Source organism: Emys orbicularis, chromosome 4, assembly GCF_028017835.1.
Source record: "Emys orbicularis isolate rEmyOrb1 chromosome 4, rEmyOrb1.hap1, whole genome shotgun sequence".
NCBI classification, from domain to species: Eukaryota; Metazoa; Chordata; order Testudines; family Emydidae; genus Emys; species Emys orbicularis.
This window is the reverse complement of record NC_088686.1, coordinates 69,997,842-70,015,026: the sequence shown is the minus strand read 5'-3', so window position 1 is coordinate 70,015,026 and position 17,185 is coordinate 69,997,842. Positions and strand designations below refer to the sequence as shown.

The 17,185-nt window shown below is 45.9% G+C and overlaps 1 protein-coding gene across 1 annotated transcript in view; it reads left to right on the top strand.

Moving 5' to 3' along the window:
- SUSD6 (sushi domain containing 6) overlaps nucleotides 1-13,513 on the top strand; it is a 118,497-nt gene extending 104,984 nt beyond the window's left edge. Inside the window, exons 3-6 of the mRNA XM_065402449.1 lie at nucleotides 1,202-1,399; nucleotides 3,933-4,071; nucleotides 5,896-6,317; nucleotides 7,830-13,513. Of these exons, the coding sequence (XP_065258521.1) occupies nucleotides 1,202-1,399; nucleotides 3,933-4,071; nucleotides 5,896-6,317; nucleotides 7,830-7,855 (785 nt within the window). The 3' untranslated portion in view covers nucleotides 7,856-13,513. The remainder of the gene's footprint in view (nucleotides 1-1,201; nucleotides 1,400-3,932; nucleotides 4,072-5,895; nucleotides 6,318-7,829) is intronic.
- The last annotated feature ends 3,672 nt before the right edge of the window (nucleotides 13,514-17,185 follow it).

Below are 17,185 nucleotides of genomic sequence, written 5' to 3'. Positions count from 1 at the left end.
TGGGCGCCACATTTCAGGAAAGATGTGGACAAATTGGAGAAAGTCCAGAGAAGAGCAACAAAAATGAATAAAGGTCTAGAAAACATGACTTATGAGGGACGATTGAAAAAATTGGGTTTGTTTAGTCTGGAGAAGAGAAGACGAGAGAGGACTTAAAAGGTTGTTATAAAAAGGAGGGAGAAAAATTGTTCTAGTTAACCTTTGAGGATAGGACAAGCAGCTATGGGCTTAAATTGCAGCAAGGGTTGGACATTAGGAAAAACTTCCGAACTGTCACGGTGGTTAAGCACTGGAATTAATTGCCTAGGGAGGTTGTGGAATCTCCTAAGAGTAGGTTAGACAAACACTTGTCAGGGATGGTCTAATACTTAGTCCTGCCATGAGTGTGGGGGCTGGACTAGATGACCTTTCGAGGTCTCTTCCAGTCCTATGATTCTATAATTCATTTGAGTGGGAGGAAACCATGTTCCCTCTCCATATCAAGTTGTGCAGGCTGACTAAGCCGCCTAGACCTTAGAGAAGAAATTCAATAATGAAGTGACCGCGTGGGGAGACATAGGATAAGGACTTTATGGGCCTGTCTAGAGAGGTGTCCACACTTGAAGCAATTTACAAGTGGCACTGCTATGGATGTCTCTTAGGGTATGTCTACACTGAAGAGCGAGGAAAAAACCCCACGGCAGCGTGTCTGCACCCATCTTTCAGTGTAAATGTTCCTGCTTGGACTGGAGCCGAGGCTTTGAAACCCAGCAACGAGGGAGTGGGTCTCAGAGACCAGGCTCCAGCCTGAATGGGAACATCTACATTTATTTTGCCCTGTAACATGAGCCCTCAGAGCCCAAGTTAGTTGACCCATGGGTTTTTGGTTTTTTGCTGTGTAGACATGCTCTACTTACCTTGTTTTTTAAGTCTTTCTTTGACCCTTCCTCGACTTGGTGACTAACTTATAGTATTGGAATAAAACCTAGCATTCAGCAACTGCACTAGATTTGGTAGGGGTGAAACCCAGGTAGTGGATTGTCATTGTTGTATTTTGGTGTTTCTTCCCATTTCTAGTAACAAAATACTTCTCAGAAGCCAGCAGGAGGAACTACAAGCATGCGCCACATTTTCAATTGATTTTTGCAGTACTTGCACAATTGGAGTCTTCCTCTATGCAACATCTTCATGATGGGTTCTCTCCTTTCCCCTTTTCCTCCAGTTTGCCCCCGTCCACCGGAGCCTGAGAATGGAGGCTACAAATGCCACCCAACTCCTTGCAGTGACCCTCTGACATCCGACAGCGTCATTGAGTATGTATGTGATGAGGGCTACATGCTAAAGGGAGATTACAAATACTTGACGTGCAAGAATGGAGAATGGAATCCAGCCATGGAAATTAGCTGTAGGCTAAGCCAAGGTGAGTAATGCATTACAGCAAGTAAGGAAGGTAGCTTGCATTTTAGACTGTCTTCTCTATTACTTATTATGTATTTTAATATTTGATATCTATATTGCGGTAGTGCCTAAAGAATACAACAAGGTTGGGCCCCTTATGCTAGGTGCTGTACAAACAAAATCAATGGTAATCCCAGCTCACAGTGTAAAAGACACACACCATCTCTCCTACGTTCTTCCTGTCAAAGTCCAGCCCATGTCCTTTGAAGATGTGCTTCTGGATGCAGATCTCCATCACGGTTTGAGTGGAGGCTCCCGTATTAGCCTGCTGAGATAACCGATTCCATCTTGCCGTATTAGAGATAAGGGGGCAGTAAGCTGCTCTAGCGTGTGCACTTTCAGCGCTGCCCCTCTGGCTCCTGGCAAGCTGACAATACATCACCCACCTTGTATCTCTAATATCCTGTGGACCAACAGGGCTACAACAACACTGCAGGCAATACCTTCCTCATCTGAGCAAACTTTGTGCACCTTGATCTGTGTGTGTGTGTGTGTGTGTGTGTGTTTTCACCAGTGCTTTCTAACACTCATTTTTGGAGGGGCTGATTTATTTGCTTTTGGAGCTTGCAGTCTGCTGCAGAGCTCCACCCTGCTGTTTGTTTGGCCTGGCCTGATGGATGTTTTCTGTTTTCTTTCTTTCCAAATGGAAATTGACAGCTTTTGTTATATGGGGCTCTCCCAAGCTGGACAGGAATTCCTCTCCCATGACAGGAAAGTAAAGCAGTCTGCAGAAAAATGTTTGTTCTACAGCTGTAATTTTATTTTCCATGGGATTTCTGGTTTTAAAAAACATGCATGCCCAATAAAAGCTGGTTGGGGGAGGAGTCCTTGTGAGCCCATATACTGGTGGAATGACTCAGCAGCAACAGTTGGAGTCAAATCTTTTCCTCAGGGATTAGTGTTTATAACATTTTGCTTTCTGGTTTAACTTAATCAGAAAGCAAACAGAAAAGCACCCCTTCTTGGAGTTCACCCAAGCTCTATGGCCACTAGAACCTACAATACTATTCCCAAAGATGCCCTTTTCCCTCCTGGCCACTTTGCAGCCCTTAGTCTGAGTCTCTGTGCCAGGGGAGGGGAAAGTGGAATTCACCTGTGACCAGATAGAGCGCTTTCAGGTTCTGAGTTCAGCGTGGGATTGTAAAAATTCCTCTGTTCTTTCCTATCCCACTTCCTCCCCCAGTCCCAGTCCATGAAAGAAAACCCTTCACCGTGGCAACTAGCCATGCTTGGACAGCATTCCTGCGTGATGGCATTTTACCCTCTCCAGGACTGCAAGTAGCAATGCGAATGGCAGTGACTATGTGGCTTTTCTCTAGCATCACTAGGGATGGGTTAATACCACACATGGCCTGGGTTGACCAGAAACGAAGGGCCTCAAGACACTGGTGGAAGGTAGTGAAAAAACCAGTGAGAAATTAGGAAACTGTGTTCAGACTATGGGCTTCAAAGCAAATGATCACATCTTAATCCATCTCCGGGTTTCATACCGCTTCACAGAAAATGCAGCCATATAGGAACGTGGTGTGAAGGTCTTGTCTACACTAAGTACCTATTGCTGGGTGTGACCCTTGAGGGCATAGTGAATTGCAGCAAAATGGAAGTTTAGCTTAACTGGGGTTCAGTTAAATGGGGATGTCCTGTATATGAAGCATGTAAGAGCATTGGCCAGTGGACCTACGAGCATTGCGGGGAGGGTTAGTATAAAAGACTTTAGTCATCACTTAGATGGGTTAGGGCAGTGTTTCCCAATGGGAGCTGCAGGAAGCGGCGCAGGCCTGGAGCAGCGAACCGCGGCCAGTGGGAGCCGCGATCGGCCGGACCTGCGGATGCGGCAGGTAAACAAACCGGCCCGGCCCGCCAGGGGCTTTCCCTACACAAGCGGCGTCCCAAGTTTGGGAAACACTGGGCTAGGGGATAGAAGCAACAGACAGGCAATTACACCATGTAGAGGGGGAGAAGACCTCTTAGGCTGTCTTAGTTCATCTCCCTGCCAGTACAGGATTATTCCCTACTACATGTTTGTTAGGTTATGTCGACACTAGCGCTTACTGTGGGACCGACTTAAGCGCCAGTGTAGAGAGCGCTATGTTGGCTTCTCCCATCAGCATAGCTACCGCTGCCCAGCTCCCTTGTCACGTTTTACCTGTGCCAAGCCATGGGGGTTCCACTACTTTCCTTGGGGCAGACTCTTCCATTGGCTAAGAATGCCTATTAACATGGAGCTTTTCCTGCTGTTCAGCCTAAAACACCCTTCTGTTACGCGAAACAATTCTTTTCCTTCCTTATTGTCATCAAGCCTCTTTGTAGTTGTCAGTCAAACTAAATGTATGCGTTTAACTCATTCTCTCCTAAATCCGCCTCCCTCCCCCCCCTTCTATTGCTCTTCCCTGAGACTCCCTCCATTTTTCAGAGGCCCCTTGTATGTACCTTGTTCTCATGATGCCTGTTCTGAGGCATGAACCATTTAATTTCTGTTTCTTTTGGTTTTGTAGATAAAGATTCGCCCCCGACAATCGGGGTGCCCACCCTCTCCATAGTGGCCTCCACAGCAAGTTCAGTAGCTCTGATCCTTCTCTTAGTTGTACTGTTCGTTTTGCTGCAGCCAAAGCTGAAGTCTTTTCATCACAGCAGGTGAGCTCAGTGGGAGGAAAGTTTCAACAGAGGGCAGGGGCTGGGGGATGTAATATGTATTTACATGTGCAGTCCACAAGGGTGTTGGGTTTGTCTCCCCTTTCTGTCATCTCAACCCCATCACTCTTCTTTCCTTTCTCTGTCCTGTTCTTAGGTTTTTCTCTTATTTCCTTTTTTCATCCTTTTCTGCTTTTCTTCATCACTCTTTCTTCAAGTCTGTTGCTTTGTTGGTCTGCTGGGTTTCGGTCTAATTTCCTCATGTTGTGATGAGCAGGGTCTGGTTCTAATGGCCATAACTTCTCATCCCTTTCCTTTAAATAAATTTACTGCTGGCAAAAGAAGCCATCGGGTTGATGACCCAAGAAAAGACATTCTATTCTCATCTACAGAATAGATTTGCTACTGGCAGTCTTATCACAAGCTTCCACTGCCCTGCCAATGTACCTCAGCCCTTATCTGAAGAGAGTTTAGTCTCCAGATCTTGTCAGTCTGTGGTCTGTCCACTAAGACTGCCAACAACGGGAGGAATCAGTCAGCACTAATGTGTGCTGCTATTTTTTTTGTGATGTGAACGTAGTTTATTGGAAGCTGGGCCTAACCTCCGAAAATTCACTTCCCGTAGGACAGCACACTGAATGGAGTTGAGGAAAGGGCTATCCCCTGCTCTATTTAAACCGTGGGCCTCACAAACTCAGGACATAGTGGAACTGTGATTTCACACACACCCCACCCCCATGCACTCATTACTTTTAGATGCCCCACTTACATGTCTCCAGTGATGAGGCACAGGCAGTATTATGGATGGGAAGAGTTCTGTGGATGCACAGTGTGTCCATGGGCTTCAGGGAATACAGCATCTGTGCACTGTGAAGCACTGTGCCCAGCACTTGTGAACCACTCCTCTTGGAGATCCCCTGAACTCGGGTACAGCAACGGTATCGGGCGGTGCTCTGCTTCTCATTTTCTGTGGCTACTGTTCTCCCATTCCACCTGATGAGCTATTTGCTATTCTATTTCTGTGCTTCTAAATTTTAAATGTAAGATGTTATCCAAACCCCATTGGACTGTCCTCTACTTCAGCCTCCTTCCTTTTCCAGTGTTGGATGATTACCAAGGTAAGAGCCTGTGTATTTACGTCTGCCCCTTCCCCTGCCAGTCCCCAGCTCATTCAAGAGATCCCTCAGCTGCTTCTGTGGCTGTGAATTGTGCTGATATCGCTAAATAAAGGTACTGACCAGCCAGAGTAAATTGGTTATTCAGGAGCCTCTGACGTATGTGCACATCTCTGATTATCCCTGCGGGGCGGGCGGGGGGGAAATAAAAAAAAGTACAGGACGTTTGCCCTTCTGACCTGGGAAAAGACAGCTGTACATGGAGGTGGGGAGGGTCCCACATTTCAACTTCTCTGTTGCCAGAGGTGTGTACTATGCTGTGCTGCCCTTCTTCCAGGTGGGTACAGATTTGTCTTCTGAACCAGTCACTGCTGCTCTTTAAACAGCTGGTGGGGTGGCTGTTGAGCAGTAGGGCATTGTCTCATTTGGGGGCAGAGTTCTGGAGCATGCCCATCTCTTCTGCGGTGCCAGCCACTGTAACAGGAGGAGAACTAGTGTGTGGTCACCTGCATGGCAGTACAAGGAGGTAATTGCTTTTAATGGGATGTTGGTAAAATTCAATACTACTCCTCCTAAACAGGTCACTGTTGAGTGGTGAGACTGGGGATAAGGAAAGGTTACTTCATGGCTCATTGACTCGGTGCGGGGCTCACAGACACACAGAGCCATCAGTCTGTGTATATGCTCTAAATTAGCTTTTTCCTCTTTCAAGACGTGATCAAGGTGTATCTGGGGATCAGGTCTCCATGATGGTGGATGGTGTCCAGGTGGCCTTGCCGTCCTATGAAGAAGCAGTCTATGGCAGCGCAGGGAACTGCATTCCGCCCTCAGATTCACGGGTACAGATTGTGCTGTCAGAGGGAGCTGGGCAGAGTGGAACAAGTGAGATGCAGCAGCAGGACCAAGGGGCTCGGGACTGCTTTGTTGGAGAGGACGAGGCCCCAGGACGCTCTGGACTGTGTGAAGCCAGTGGCTCTCAACGCTCTGAAACTGTTCTCGTACACCAGGCCACCACCTCTTCCTGGGTAGCTGGCATGGCAAGCAGTAGACCTGTGCACAAAGATGCTCAAGACTCAGAAAGCAGTGATATACAAAGCCTTTTATCACTTACTTCCTCGGAGGAATACACAGACGGTACGTGATATGAACAGGGAAAACTGAATGAGACACTAATGTGAATAAGAATAGTCGCTGCCGTGCAGCTAGCTAGGATGAGAATTACAAAGGCCATTGATTCTTGTGCTTCAGGGCACAAGTTGGTCACCAGCTGAGTGTCAAAGAAATTTCCCTGCCTCCACTGTACAGCGTTACATAATTAGGTGCATTCCGGGGGCTCTACGTCTTCCTCCAAAGCATCCAGCATTGGCCAGCATCAAAGGCAAGATGCCAGACTAGAAGGTCTGTTCTGCTCTGGTGCTTCTGGTCTTTATCAAGTCATTTGCAAAGAACTTTCTCCCCACCCCCAGCAGTGCCATGAAACCGCAGGGCAGTCCTATTTAGGGACAACCACTTGTTGGAGGGGGGCACTCTTTTGAAAATGAGCACTTTGCACTTCTGAGGCTCCTCCATTTGGGACACGGTAACTGACAAGGCAAGGGACTGGCTAGCATAGTGCTTAAAGCACTACAGACCCAGAGCACAAGTCTAGTTTGAAGTCCTAAGAGGAATGAGTTGTGGTGGTCTTGTGCTTCAGTCTCGTAGTGGACAAGAGTCCACATAACACGGACCAGCCCTCTGAGTTCTCTGGACTCTGTGGAAGGAAAGGCCTTACAAGAACAGAGCTGATGTGGAGACTCAACAAAGCTTTGCTTCTGTAGAGGTTAGACCCGCTAGGTCAAGAATCGTAGATGGTTTGTAGAACTTTATTTTCCATTGCTGCAAGCCCTATAACCGTCAGTAACATGACTTGGAACCCTACTCAACAATAAAACCCCAAAGGTTATTTCCCCTACAGGGAGAGAGATACCAAAATTCCCAAATATGGGAGGAAAACCTCAAATGTGGATAGCAGAGTTATGGGATAGTGTTGCCAAAAGCTGATCCAGTGGGCCTTTCAGACTCTGCAGAAATAGGTGGACGGTCCGTGTGTTCTGCAGTGTCTAGCGCTGCTTTTAAATCACTGTTTAAGGCACCTCTTAGCAGGGCAGATTGCTATAAGCCAGAAGCTGGGAATGGGCGACGGGATGGATCACTTGATGATTGCCTGTTCTCTTCATTCCCTCTGAAGCACCTGGCATTGGCCACTGTCGGAAGACAGGATACTGGGCTAGATGGACCTTTGGTCTGACCCAGTATGACTGTTCTTATGTTCTAAGGAAGACTAGCCAAAAGGTTAGCTTACTGTGTCAAGATCATGCTGGAGCTACCTAACTCCCACCTACATGGGAGCTTGCACTGGCTGTAGTTAAAGGTTAACTTGCCACAGGCCTATTTGCAGTCATCTGCTGCTGCTAGAAGGCATGGGGAGAAGTGATGCCTGGTGTCAGAGGGGGAAAGCTGCACTACTGTTGTAAGAGGTTGTGTCTGTCTGTATTGGGATGTGGGAGGGGCTGTAACATAACTCGTCTGTGGACTTTGCTGCCACCTGTTAGAAGCTCTGTGGAATGACCCATGTCAAGTCTGACCTTTTTTTCTTTTCCCTCCCAGATATTCCATTGTTGAAGGAAGCATGAGGCCTGCTGCACTTGTTTAGCCTTCTCCCTCTTGGTTTCCCCTCTTCTTCCTTGGGATACAAGCATTCTGTGCAGCCTTCCCCACCTTCACGAGCTGGGCCCTGGATACCTCCAAGCAGAGACCCTTCAGCTGAAGATCCAAAGGCTTTTGCCAGGTTGTCTCCTCGATGCGCCATTCGGGTTGGTCCGGTGTCGGCCTTCCCATTCCATCTGCATTAGGGGCTTGAGTAATGTAATGGATTTGAGCTCCTCCCTCTTCTTCCCTCCCCGTGCCAGATGTTTGACTGCAGCCTCTGGAGAGCTGCTATTTACTTGTGCCTTTCTCCTTCTCACACCGGCTTGTCGCAGCTTCTCACAGGCCTCGCTAGCTCTTCAGCAGCCCAGAGAGCAGGGACCAAGAACTGCTTGCTCATTGGGTGCAGATATAGTTTATATAAAGATCTTTCTTCCAGTATCCTCTTGGTGACTAGGACAGGACAGAACTCTCCAAGAGGGCTGAACCTGAGCTTGGGAAAAGTTCCAATATGGGTAATTTACACTATCCAGCAGTGCTCATAGTTTTTAAAAATAAAGTGGTATGTTCTGTAACTTAAATGCATATTAACAATTAGGCATCACTGACTATTGTAAAGGCAGAGAAGTCTGAGGTCTTTTACAAGATTTTTGGAAACGCCTGATGATTTTTTCTTCCTCCCCTTCATGCCTTCTTTGTTATCCCCGTATCTTCCCCACAAAATATACATACACCCTTGATGTAGCAGAGTAACAGTCTCTCTGCAAGATTCCATTCCAAAAAATTCCACTGCCTCGTTCTTTCATCGACCTCACAATCCACTCAGTTTTTGTGTTTCCTGAAGTCTAGGGCTGTCTCTACTCTGAGAAATTTTACCAGTTCCTTCCAGTGCTGGTCTATCACAGGGGCAGCTCCTGGTGCTAAACTCTAGGAGAATTTCTGCAAAAGGCTAGTTGTAGACAAGGCCGAGAAGCAAAAAAACGTACAGTACAACCCTGATTATCTGATGTCCAGTTAACCAAGCCTATGTTAACTGCAGGTTAGTCACGTTCTGCTGACACGGTGTGCCATGATTGTGGTCCAGTTTATCCAAAGGCCTGTTCTTTTGCAGGTGTCTGACACTTTTTTAAAATATCAGTTTTCCTGCATAACTGCTTGGGTTTGCCTGCCACCAACAACTTTTAACTTGACATGACAGTAAAAATGGAAAAGTCATTTAGAAACATTGTCCCTTACTCCCTCAATTTTCCAGGAAACGTAAGGGCTTTTTAATGTGTTATCTGGATTCATTGGCCCTTTTTTATGTTTACAATTTTGTCCGCAGAAATATTAACATTGTCAGCTAATGCTGGGGTTTTTGGTTAGCATCACCAATTAGCTGGCAAGAGATACCATAACACATGGTACTCAAATACAGCATTCCACTTTCTAAATAGTTGCAGCATGTCTTCATAATCTTAAATGGAAAGAGTTGTGCTGCTGTTTTATCCTAATGGGACTGCTTGGTGCATTTGGAGCTGCTCCCACATGTGGGCCTCTTCTTCACGGGGAGGGGGAACAATGTGTTTGCTAAAACCCCTTCTGAAGAGTGGAGTTGACACAGTTTGGTTGTGTGGCCATTATGGAGACAGCAGAGCAGTTTTTAAACAGTTACCTGGAGCAGGACCCTCCCCAGTCCAGAGCATGAGTTTTAATGACTCTCTTGACAGAGCTGTTTTAAAATAAGCCTAGGAATACATTCCTTGTCCCTTGTGTATGTAGGGCCTGGTGTGACATACTGGAGGTTGTTACATATGTCGTTTCCTGCATGAATGATCCTGCACAAGGGACAGCTGTGTCCCATGGCCAAATGCATGTTTGGGGCTGCTTGGTGGATTTAAAGGAGTTAAGCAGGGAGGACAAGGGAACAGTTTCCCTGGAGTTGGTTCCAGCAGCAGTGCTTGGCCCATCAAAAAAGGTCTATGCAGCTCATTAGTTGGACTAAGGCAAAAGGGGCTGGGGATGGAGGTGTGCATGCTCACCCCAGTACCCTAGTCAGGTGGTCAACCAGCAGTTGCCCCAAAGGGAAGCCGGTAAATTTGTATTTGAAATGGAGGGAACAATGAGATGTGGCTTTACTCAGCAAGCTGTGACTTCTGGGTGAATACCTCAGCCCCCCTTTCTCTCCCCTTTATAATTGTACTCCCTACCCAGAGCAGTGATTATATTAGAATACTTTAAAATGGATTATTGCTGCAGTAACTGAGGTTAGGCTCCAGCTGCAGTGGGCAGGGATTGGCTGCAATGTATAGCCAGCAACCTGCCTCCCCTGCTCATTAAATTCCCTAATGCATTTGCCTGTTAATTCCCAGGACAGCTGTAACAGTGGGTGTGTATATGGGGAACAGCTCTCTTTCCCCCATCCCGTGTATCTCGTAAATTAAGTTGCAAGAATTGTTTTAAAGAGACACTGTCAAGTTAAAAATAGTATATTTTAAACAAACTTCTTTACCTATTACAACACCCTAGGTTACTGCAAGAATTTGACAAATCCAACTTTCACTATCCTTGGTGGTTTTGTTTCTGTCTCAGTTTGGACAATAAAAAACAAACTTGTTTCATTTCCAGCTCAATGGTGCTGCAGTATTTGGCTTTCAGACAGTGCAGGCATAAGTGTATTAGTTTGTAAACTGTTTCCATTGGAATTTAAAAAAACATCAGCATGGAAATATTTCTACTGTTAGTTTTAAAATTGTTCTACAAAATCCCATGTTTGAAGTAAGTGTCCCTATAACCTGGTCTCTCACTTCTTATCAAAGTGCAAACACTGACCTTGTTTTCTTCTCTTCAGACAAATACAAAATAGAATGAATTGCTCTCTAATTAGCTTAAGGTTCCCTGGTAACCAAAGCTGACACCCAGCAGCCTGGGTGCAAAGGCCAGGTGCCACACTTTTCAGCTGACAGAAGAGCATTCTCTTAATGGAGCTGGAATTTGATCCCAGGGCCTGACCTTGCTTTGAATGCTGAAACTGACAGTCCTGCACCTAACAAAGCGCATAGTGGCTGTGTCCACTAACCCCCACTCACAATAGTGTGGTTAGCCACCAGTCTGAGAGAAATAATCAATTGGAGAAAAACAACAGAAGAAGGGGACCTCAATTTTTTTTTATAGAGTCCTTCAGAGTTTCTTTCCTGGGAGGGAGGGGTGTGGGGAGAGGGAAAAGATGTGGCTGTAATCAGCAGAAATAGACAATCATTGTCTCTTAGATTTTAAGAGGATAAAACAGCAGCTACTGATACTGGAGCATGGCTTCTCGTGGGAGGATCTAATTGTACCCTGCTGGCTGGTAATCTCTGATGCCCCTAGATGCCTTGGTGGTTGCAGAAAACCAACGTGCCACTTTCTTCTGTGGAAACATCCATGCAGACTAGAGACATTAGATCCGATGCAAGCCGGAACAAGCAGAAACAGCTTTTGGGTTCTCGTTTCACCTTCCCAAGCATTCCGTTTACTTTCATATAAAATGAGATCGAATGAGGAGGGAAAAAACCTGTTTGAAAACTTATCTGCTGGACTTCTAAAAGAAAAAAACAACCCTTTTTCTTTCTCTTTACTGAGCAACATGTGGACCATTACCTTCATACCTTTAAAGTCTTAGGGAGACTTGAAGGGGCAGGAATCAATTTCTGGGAAGGGAAGAGAGCTAGAAAGATAAGTGAGATGCTGCACACTCAGAACTCCCATTTTAGTCAATGGAAGCAAGAACTGCAGAATTCAGCCTTAAAGAACCCTTGCTTATGAGCTCTCCCATAACTTGATAGCATTAAGTTGGAGTGAAGAATACAACGTTTCTTGCTGGAATCATAGACCAGAGTAGTCAAAAGGAGACAGTCCCCCTATAGCATTCCCAACATGATGCAGTTTTGTGTTGTCTTACACATGCTGTACCCTCAAATGCTTAACAAGAACATTCAAATGATTTCATTATACATGAAAATTAAAAATAACTAGCACTTATAAGGAGGTACAAAACGTAAAGGGACGCTGTCGGGAGAAATTTACAAAACACTGCGTGCAAAAGAAATTCTTCCATGATTTCCTTTCTATTCCAATTGAAAAGTGTTTTTTCAAACAAGGATATTCCTCTGCTGTGTTTGCAATCCAACTATTACAGTACCAGGCTAGTGAAACTGACTACAAATGAAAGTGAACTGGATTGGTCTCTTCTCAGTGCCCAAATTATAGAGTGCAGCGTGAATTAAAAGCAAATTTTAATCATGTCAGTGTTGGGATAATATAAAGGGATTAGTAACAGGTAAGGGAACTTTGGTGGTTTGTGTTTGTTTTTTGTTTTTTAAAAATAAATAAGGGCCTCACTCCACTGCGGGTTGACGGAGCAGGGTTCTGCAGCGTTCTTCTCCTTTGTAGGACTGCTGCACAATTAGAGCTCTGTGGCTCTGGGATGGAGCAGAGCCAGAGGATTCCCATCCTTTTAAACCAACAGCAAACTTGCAACATAAAATTACACTCTGTGAGCATCATCTTACGTACTTCCCCTTGGAAGTGAACTCTCTCAGGATTTCCCCATTTAACAATTTGACAACTTAGCAGGATTTTTATGCCTCTGGAGGTCTGACTTGCCCTGACAGCACATGGAGTAATTTGGGAGAGTGAGAAATATTGACATTATTCCAGAAGGAAGTACAAGAGTGGAGAATTTGGGTTGATTTGAATTGGGACTCAGTGAGCGCAGCAAGTTCTGCTGTAGGACATAAGCTGGGCTGGGAGATCATTGCTGTGAGTACAGAAGACAGAGCACCTAGGGGTGAGTGAGTGAGTAGGAGCTGTTATTAAAAGCTCCGGCAAGCCCTGTAGGTGGCTCAAACTATTGGGTGCAAATGCGTATAATGGTGAGCCCATAAGGAAGGGTTCACTGTGCCTAGATGATCAGATACTAAAAACCAACGATTCCGCCATGTAAAAATGTGGAGACGCAGCAAGATAGAAATGTTCAGATTTCCTTGCTGATCTGTTTACAACATGTCATGTTAAACTAATTTTTCAAATTAGCTTTTATTTTTGGACAGCAATTGTTTTATTAATATTCTTCACTTCACACAGCCTGGACAGCAGAACTAGTATAATCTGTTTCACTTCCTGGTTCTCAGACACTAGCACAGTAAATTTCATCCTGCAAAGAAGGAACTGCCAATTAAATTTGATGAAAACATTTGTTCACAGAAACTTGTAGTTAAGAAGCTTCAGTTCTCTCTGTAAAAGGCCTTGGAAGCATAGAGAGGCTGCCTAAGCCTGGCTTCATTTGAGGGAGTGTTTTTATATTGGAAATGAATCTTCTGCCAACATTTCAGAACCTTGTGAAAAAAACAAAACAAACCCCAAGAATGATTATCCTGCTCTCACCCCTCCCAGGACAAAGCATGCAAGTCTCCCAGACCTCTCTTCAGAGAGCTCTGTCCTACATACTGCTTCTAACTTGGCCTTCTGGATAACTTTAAGAGGTTACATGTGGTTGCACCAGAGTGGATGTGTCTGAATTAAATTGATGCACTTCTATTTTAACATATGCTTTTTGCTTCTATCCAAGGGTGAGCCAAGGAGAGGGGCAGGGCCGGGCCGGCCCCAGCATTTCTGTTGCCCCAAGCAAAAAAAAAAAAAAAAAAAGCCGTGATTGGCGGCGGCAATTGGAGAAAAAAAAAAAAAGCCGCAATCGGCAGTGGCAGGTCCTTCGCTCCTAGAGGGAGTGAGGGACCTGCCGCCCCTGAATTGCCGCAGGTGCCGCCCCTCTCCCTTGGCCGCCCCAAGCACCTGCTTGTTAAGCTGGTGCCTGGAGCCGGCCCTGGAGAGGGGCAATCTAATTCTGCTGAAAAGTAATGCTTTATTTTTGATTCTCAACTTTACATAAGAGTTCAAACCAAACACAAAGCTGAACTGTCTGTGGAGCAGACACTGTGTGATGTGTTGGGCACACTGCAGGTAGTTACAGATAGGGAAGCTTGGTTGCCTTCAATGCGTTAATTTGTTTTCTGGTTTTTATGTGAGTTACACCACTATGGAATTGTTTGCGGAATGGTACTCCTAGATGTGGAATTTTAAAACAAATGAAATGTAATTGTGCAGGATGTCACTCAATCAGTTTTATTTTTGCTTTATTTTATATATATTTTCTGGTCTCCTGTACATTGCAGTGGGTGTGAAGATAGTGTTTTAATATTTGTACAAAGTTTAATTTAATTTTAATTGTTCTATGTATATAACTGCATTTCTAAATTAAAAAAGTTCTTTTGAAGTGAATGTCTAACCTCTTGCGTGTGCTTTTTCTAAAAAAAAAAATGCTATCCTTTGGCCTCATGCTGTTGGGCTGGAGTGGAGAGACCAACCAGCAGGTTATTTGATGATACTCTACACTTCTTTAGCACTTTCCATCGGGGATGTCAAAGCTTGTTGCAGACAACGAATGAAGCCTTATCGCACCTGGGAGCTAAGGGGGTTCTGTCTCCATATTACATATGAGCAGACTGCACAGTCATCTTTTCCATGCATACAATTAGTAGGGCTCAGTCTTTCCCCTACGTAATACATAAGGGGTGGAAGGTGAATGGGCAAAGTGACTCTGGAAAGATGGTGGGTGAAGGAGTAGGAGGAAGGAAAATTCCAAGATGGGTGAGGTGTTCATTGAATGGTTGGGCGGACCTGCCAGTGAAACAACTGTTGGTATTGAGTGGACTTGGTTTGGGAGAGAGAGAATAAAGACTACTGAGCTTGCCTGGTATAAATTAGCCTTAGCCTAAGAACAAGTTGAGAGATCTTGATCCCAGTACCGGATTCTCTTAATCTCCTGACAAATTGGATGGGGCCTAGATTTCCTGAGACAAACTCCGGGGCCATTTTCTGGCGCAGTTCTTATATACCCATCCCTATTTGCTTTCCACATATGCCATGTGGTGTAGAGCTCTGACCCTGCATGAGGATGCCCCGCTCTAGTCCCAGCTGATTTACTAACTTGCTGCATGATCTTGAACAGTGGGTGTCCAACTTTTTTACTGGCAACCCCTTTCACACAGCAAGCCATTGAGTGCGACCCCCTCCCCAATAAATTAAACACACTTTTTAATATATTTAACACCATTATAAATGTTGGAGGCAAAGCGGGGTTTGGGGTGGAGGCTGACAGCTCGCGACCCCCCCATGTAATAACCTCCCGACCCCTTGAGGGGTCCCGACCCCCAGCTCAAGAACCCCGATCTTGAACAAGGCACTTTGCTTCCCTCTACTATTAATTGCTGTAGCATCATACGTGTTCATGCCTAGTGGAACTAGGAGCCTAGTGAGCTTCTATGTCCTAAATTAGCAGATCAGAACCCATTAAAAACTGTGGTACAAGAGCAGGCAGCAGTGACAAACCAGCAATGAAGGGAAGATGCTTGGTGTGATTGGCTGCCTTTTCCAAGATACAGAGGGCAACACGAAAGGCCCTAATCCACGAATGGGGAAAAGAGAAACGGGGAGATGGGCAGAGTGCTGTTCGTGAAGTAGGACTGGAAGAAAGCCAGGTGAGATGTAAGCAGGTTGGAGCGGGTCAGAGTTTGGGGGATGAGGTGCTTGCACATGGCATAAGGGGACAAGAAGTATTTGAGGGTGGTGGGGTGTTTCGAGTGGCAGCAGAGTGGTTTATTTTAAAGTTGTTTCTCTAGTGCCTAGCATGGGAGCTAGACCCTCTAGGCACTACTGGAGTGCAAAGAGCAGTAATTGCTGCAAGGTTTCGATAGACTGGAGTGGGGAGAGTTGAGAGGAGGGGGTTACAATAAACAAGAAGAGAGATGAAGGGTTAGCAGTTGGGATGAAGGAAAGAGAGGATGTTAGCACCAATGTAGGAAGAGAGGATTTGGAGGGGAAGGATAAAGAAGAGCAGAAGGAACGACAAGGTTGCGAATCTCAGGGTCAGGGAAAGTCTAAGGGTCATGGACAATGGTGGGTTTGGTAGTGAGAAGCAGGAGGGACGAGAGAATTTCTGGAGGAAAGGTAAACTCATCTGCTGAGATCCTGAATTGGAGATAGCAGTGGGACAACAGGAGGAGGTATTGGAGAGGCATTCTGAAACACAGGCAGAATACTAGGGGATATGCAGATCTGAGTCCCAGAGTAAGGACTGGGGGTGTGACACCCTGTTTTAGGGCATGTTGCCCCTTTAAGACAGGTTGCAGGACCAGCTCTGCCCTGTTCTGGGTAGAAACTAAGAACAGACGGATTCTGGGACTTGTGGCCCAGAAGGGCCATGAGAGTTGGAGACTGTCCAGGAATGCTGGGAAGGAAGCCAGCTGTATATAAGCTCTCTGCCTGCAGTCCAGGCATTTGGGGAAGGAAATCTTGACCTGCACTGAGAGACAGCTAGAGAATGGAAGGCTGGAAAGGGAGTCATTTTGAAACTGTTGGCGTGGGGAGCCCCTGAACAGGGTGACTTGAACAACTGGTGCAGGCAATTGCTTGCTTCCTTCAGGGCCACAACTTCAGCACAGGGGGGAGAGAAGCTCTTCTCCACTCCCCTGGACTGAGAAACCAAAAGCCTATGGACCCTCCAGAGACTGGGGTTTTGTGGGCTCCTCTTCCACATGTTTGTCCTTGAAATTTTGTTACCCAAGAGAGGGAGGAGTTTCTGGTTTAGCTGAAGGGGCTACCAGCAAGGGGAAATTGAGGCAGTGAGCACAGTCTCATGGTAATCCAGGTAAGACTCCCTCACAGGTGCTTGGCTGAACTTCCCTGAAATCTCCAAAATGATTCAACCATCCCAAACCAAAAAATGAGACTTGAAACCATACCGGATACATACCCAAGCTGAACTTTGCTGGGCAGCTGTCTGTCTGGCCAGTGGAGTCTCTGTTGGCCAGAGTAAGGTTTGGGATTTCTCAATCCTGCAAATATTAATCATGTTTCCAGGAATCGCGATCCTTGCCTCAGTAACCTATATTATGGGAGTCTGAGGTCTTGCATCCTTTGATCTATGCTAAAATACAAGACAGACGTGAGGAGGGGGAAAACATTCAGAAACCACAAAGAAATGGAGACCATCAAAGGTTTTGGCTTTGTGACATTCCCCAGGGTACAATCTGGACTGTTGAACAGCTGTATCTCCTTAAGTCTGTGGCCTGGGGGGGTGCCTTTTATGCTGCTTTGCTGTCAGAACAGCCACTCTTGGCCTGCTCACGCAGCCTTCAGCATGCAGATTCACTCCCAGATAAATTCATGAGCACTCTGACCAGCCACTCACGAATTACATACAGGGTGACACCCGCAAAGTCCTAGTCCCAGTCTTGTCCCCC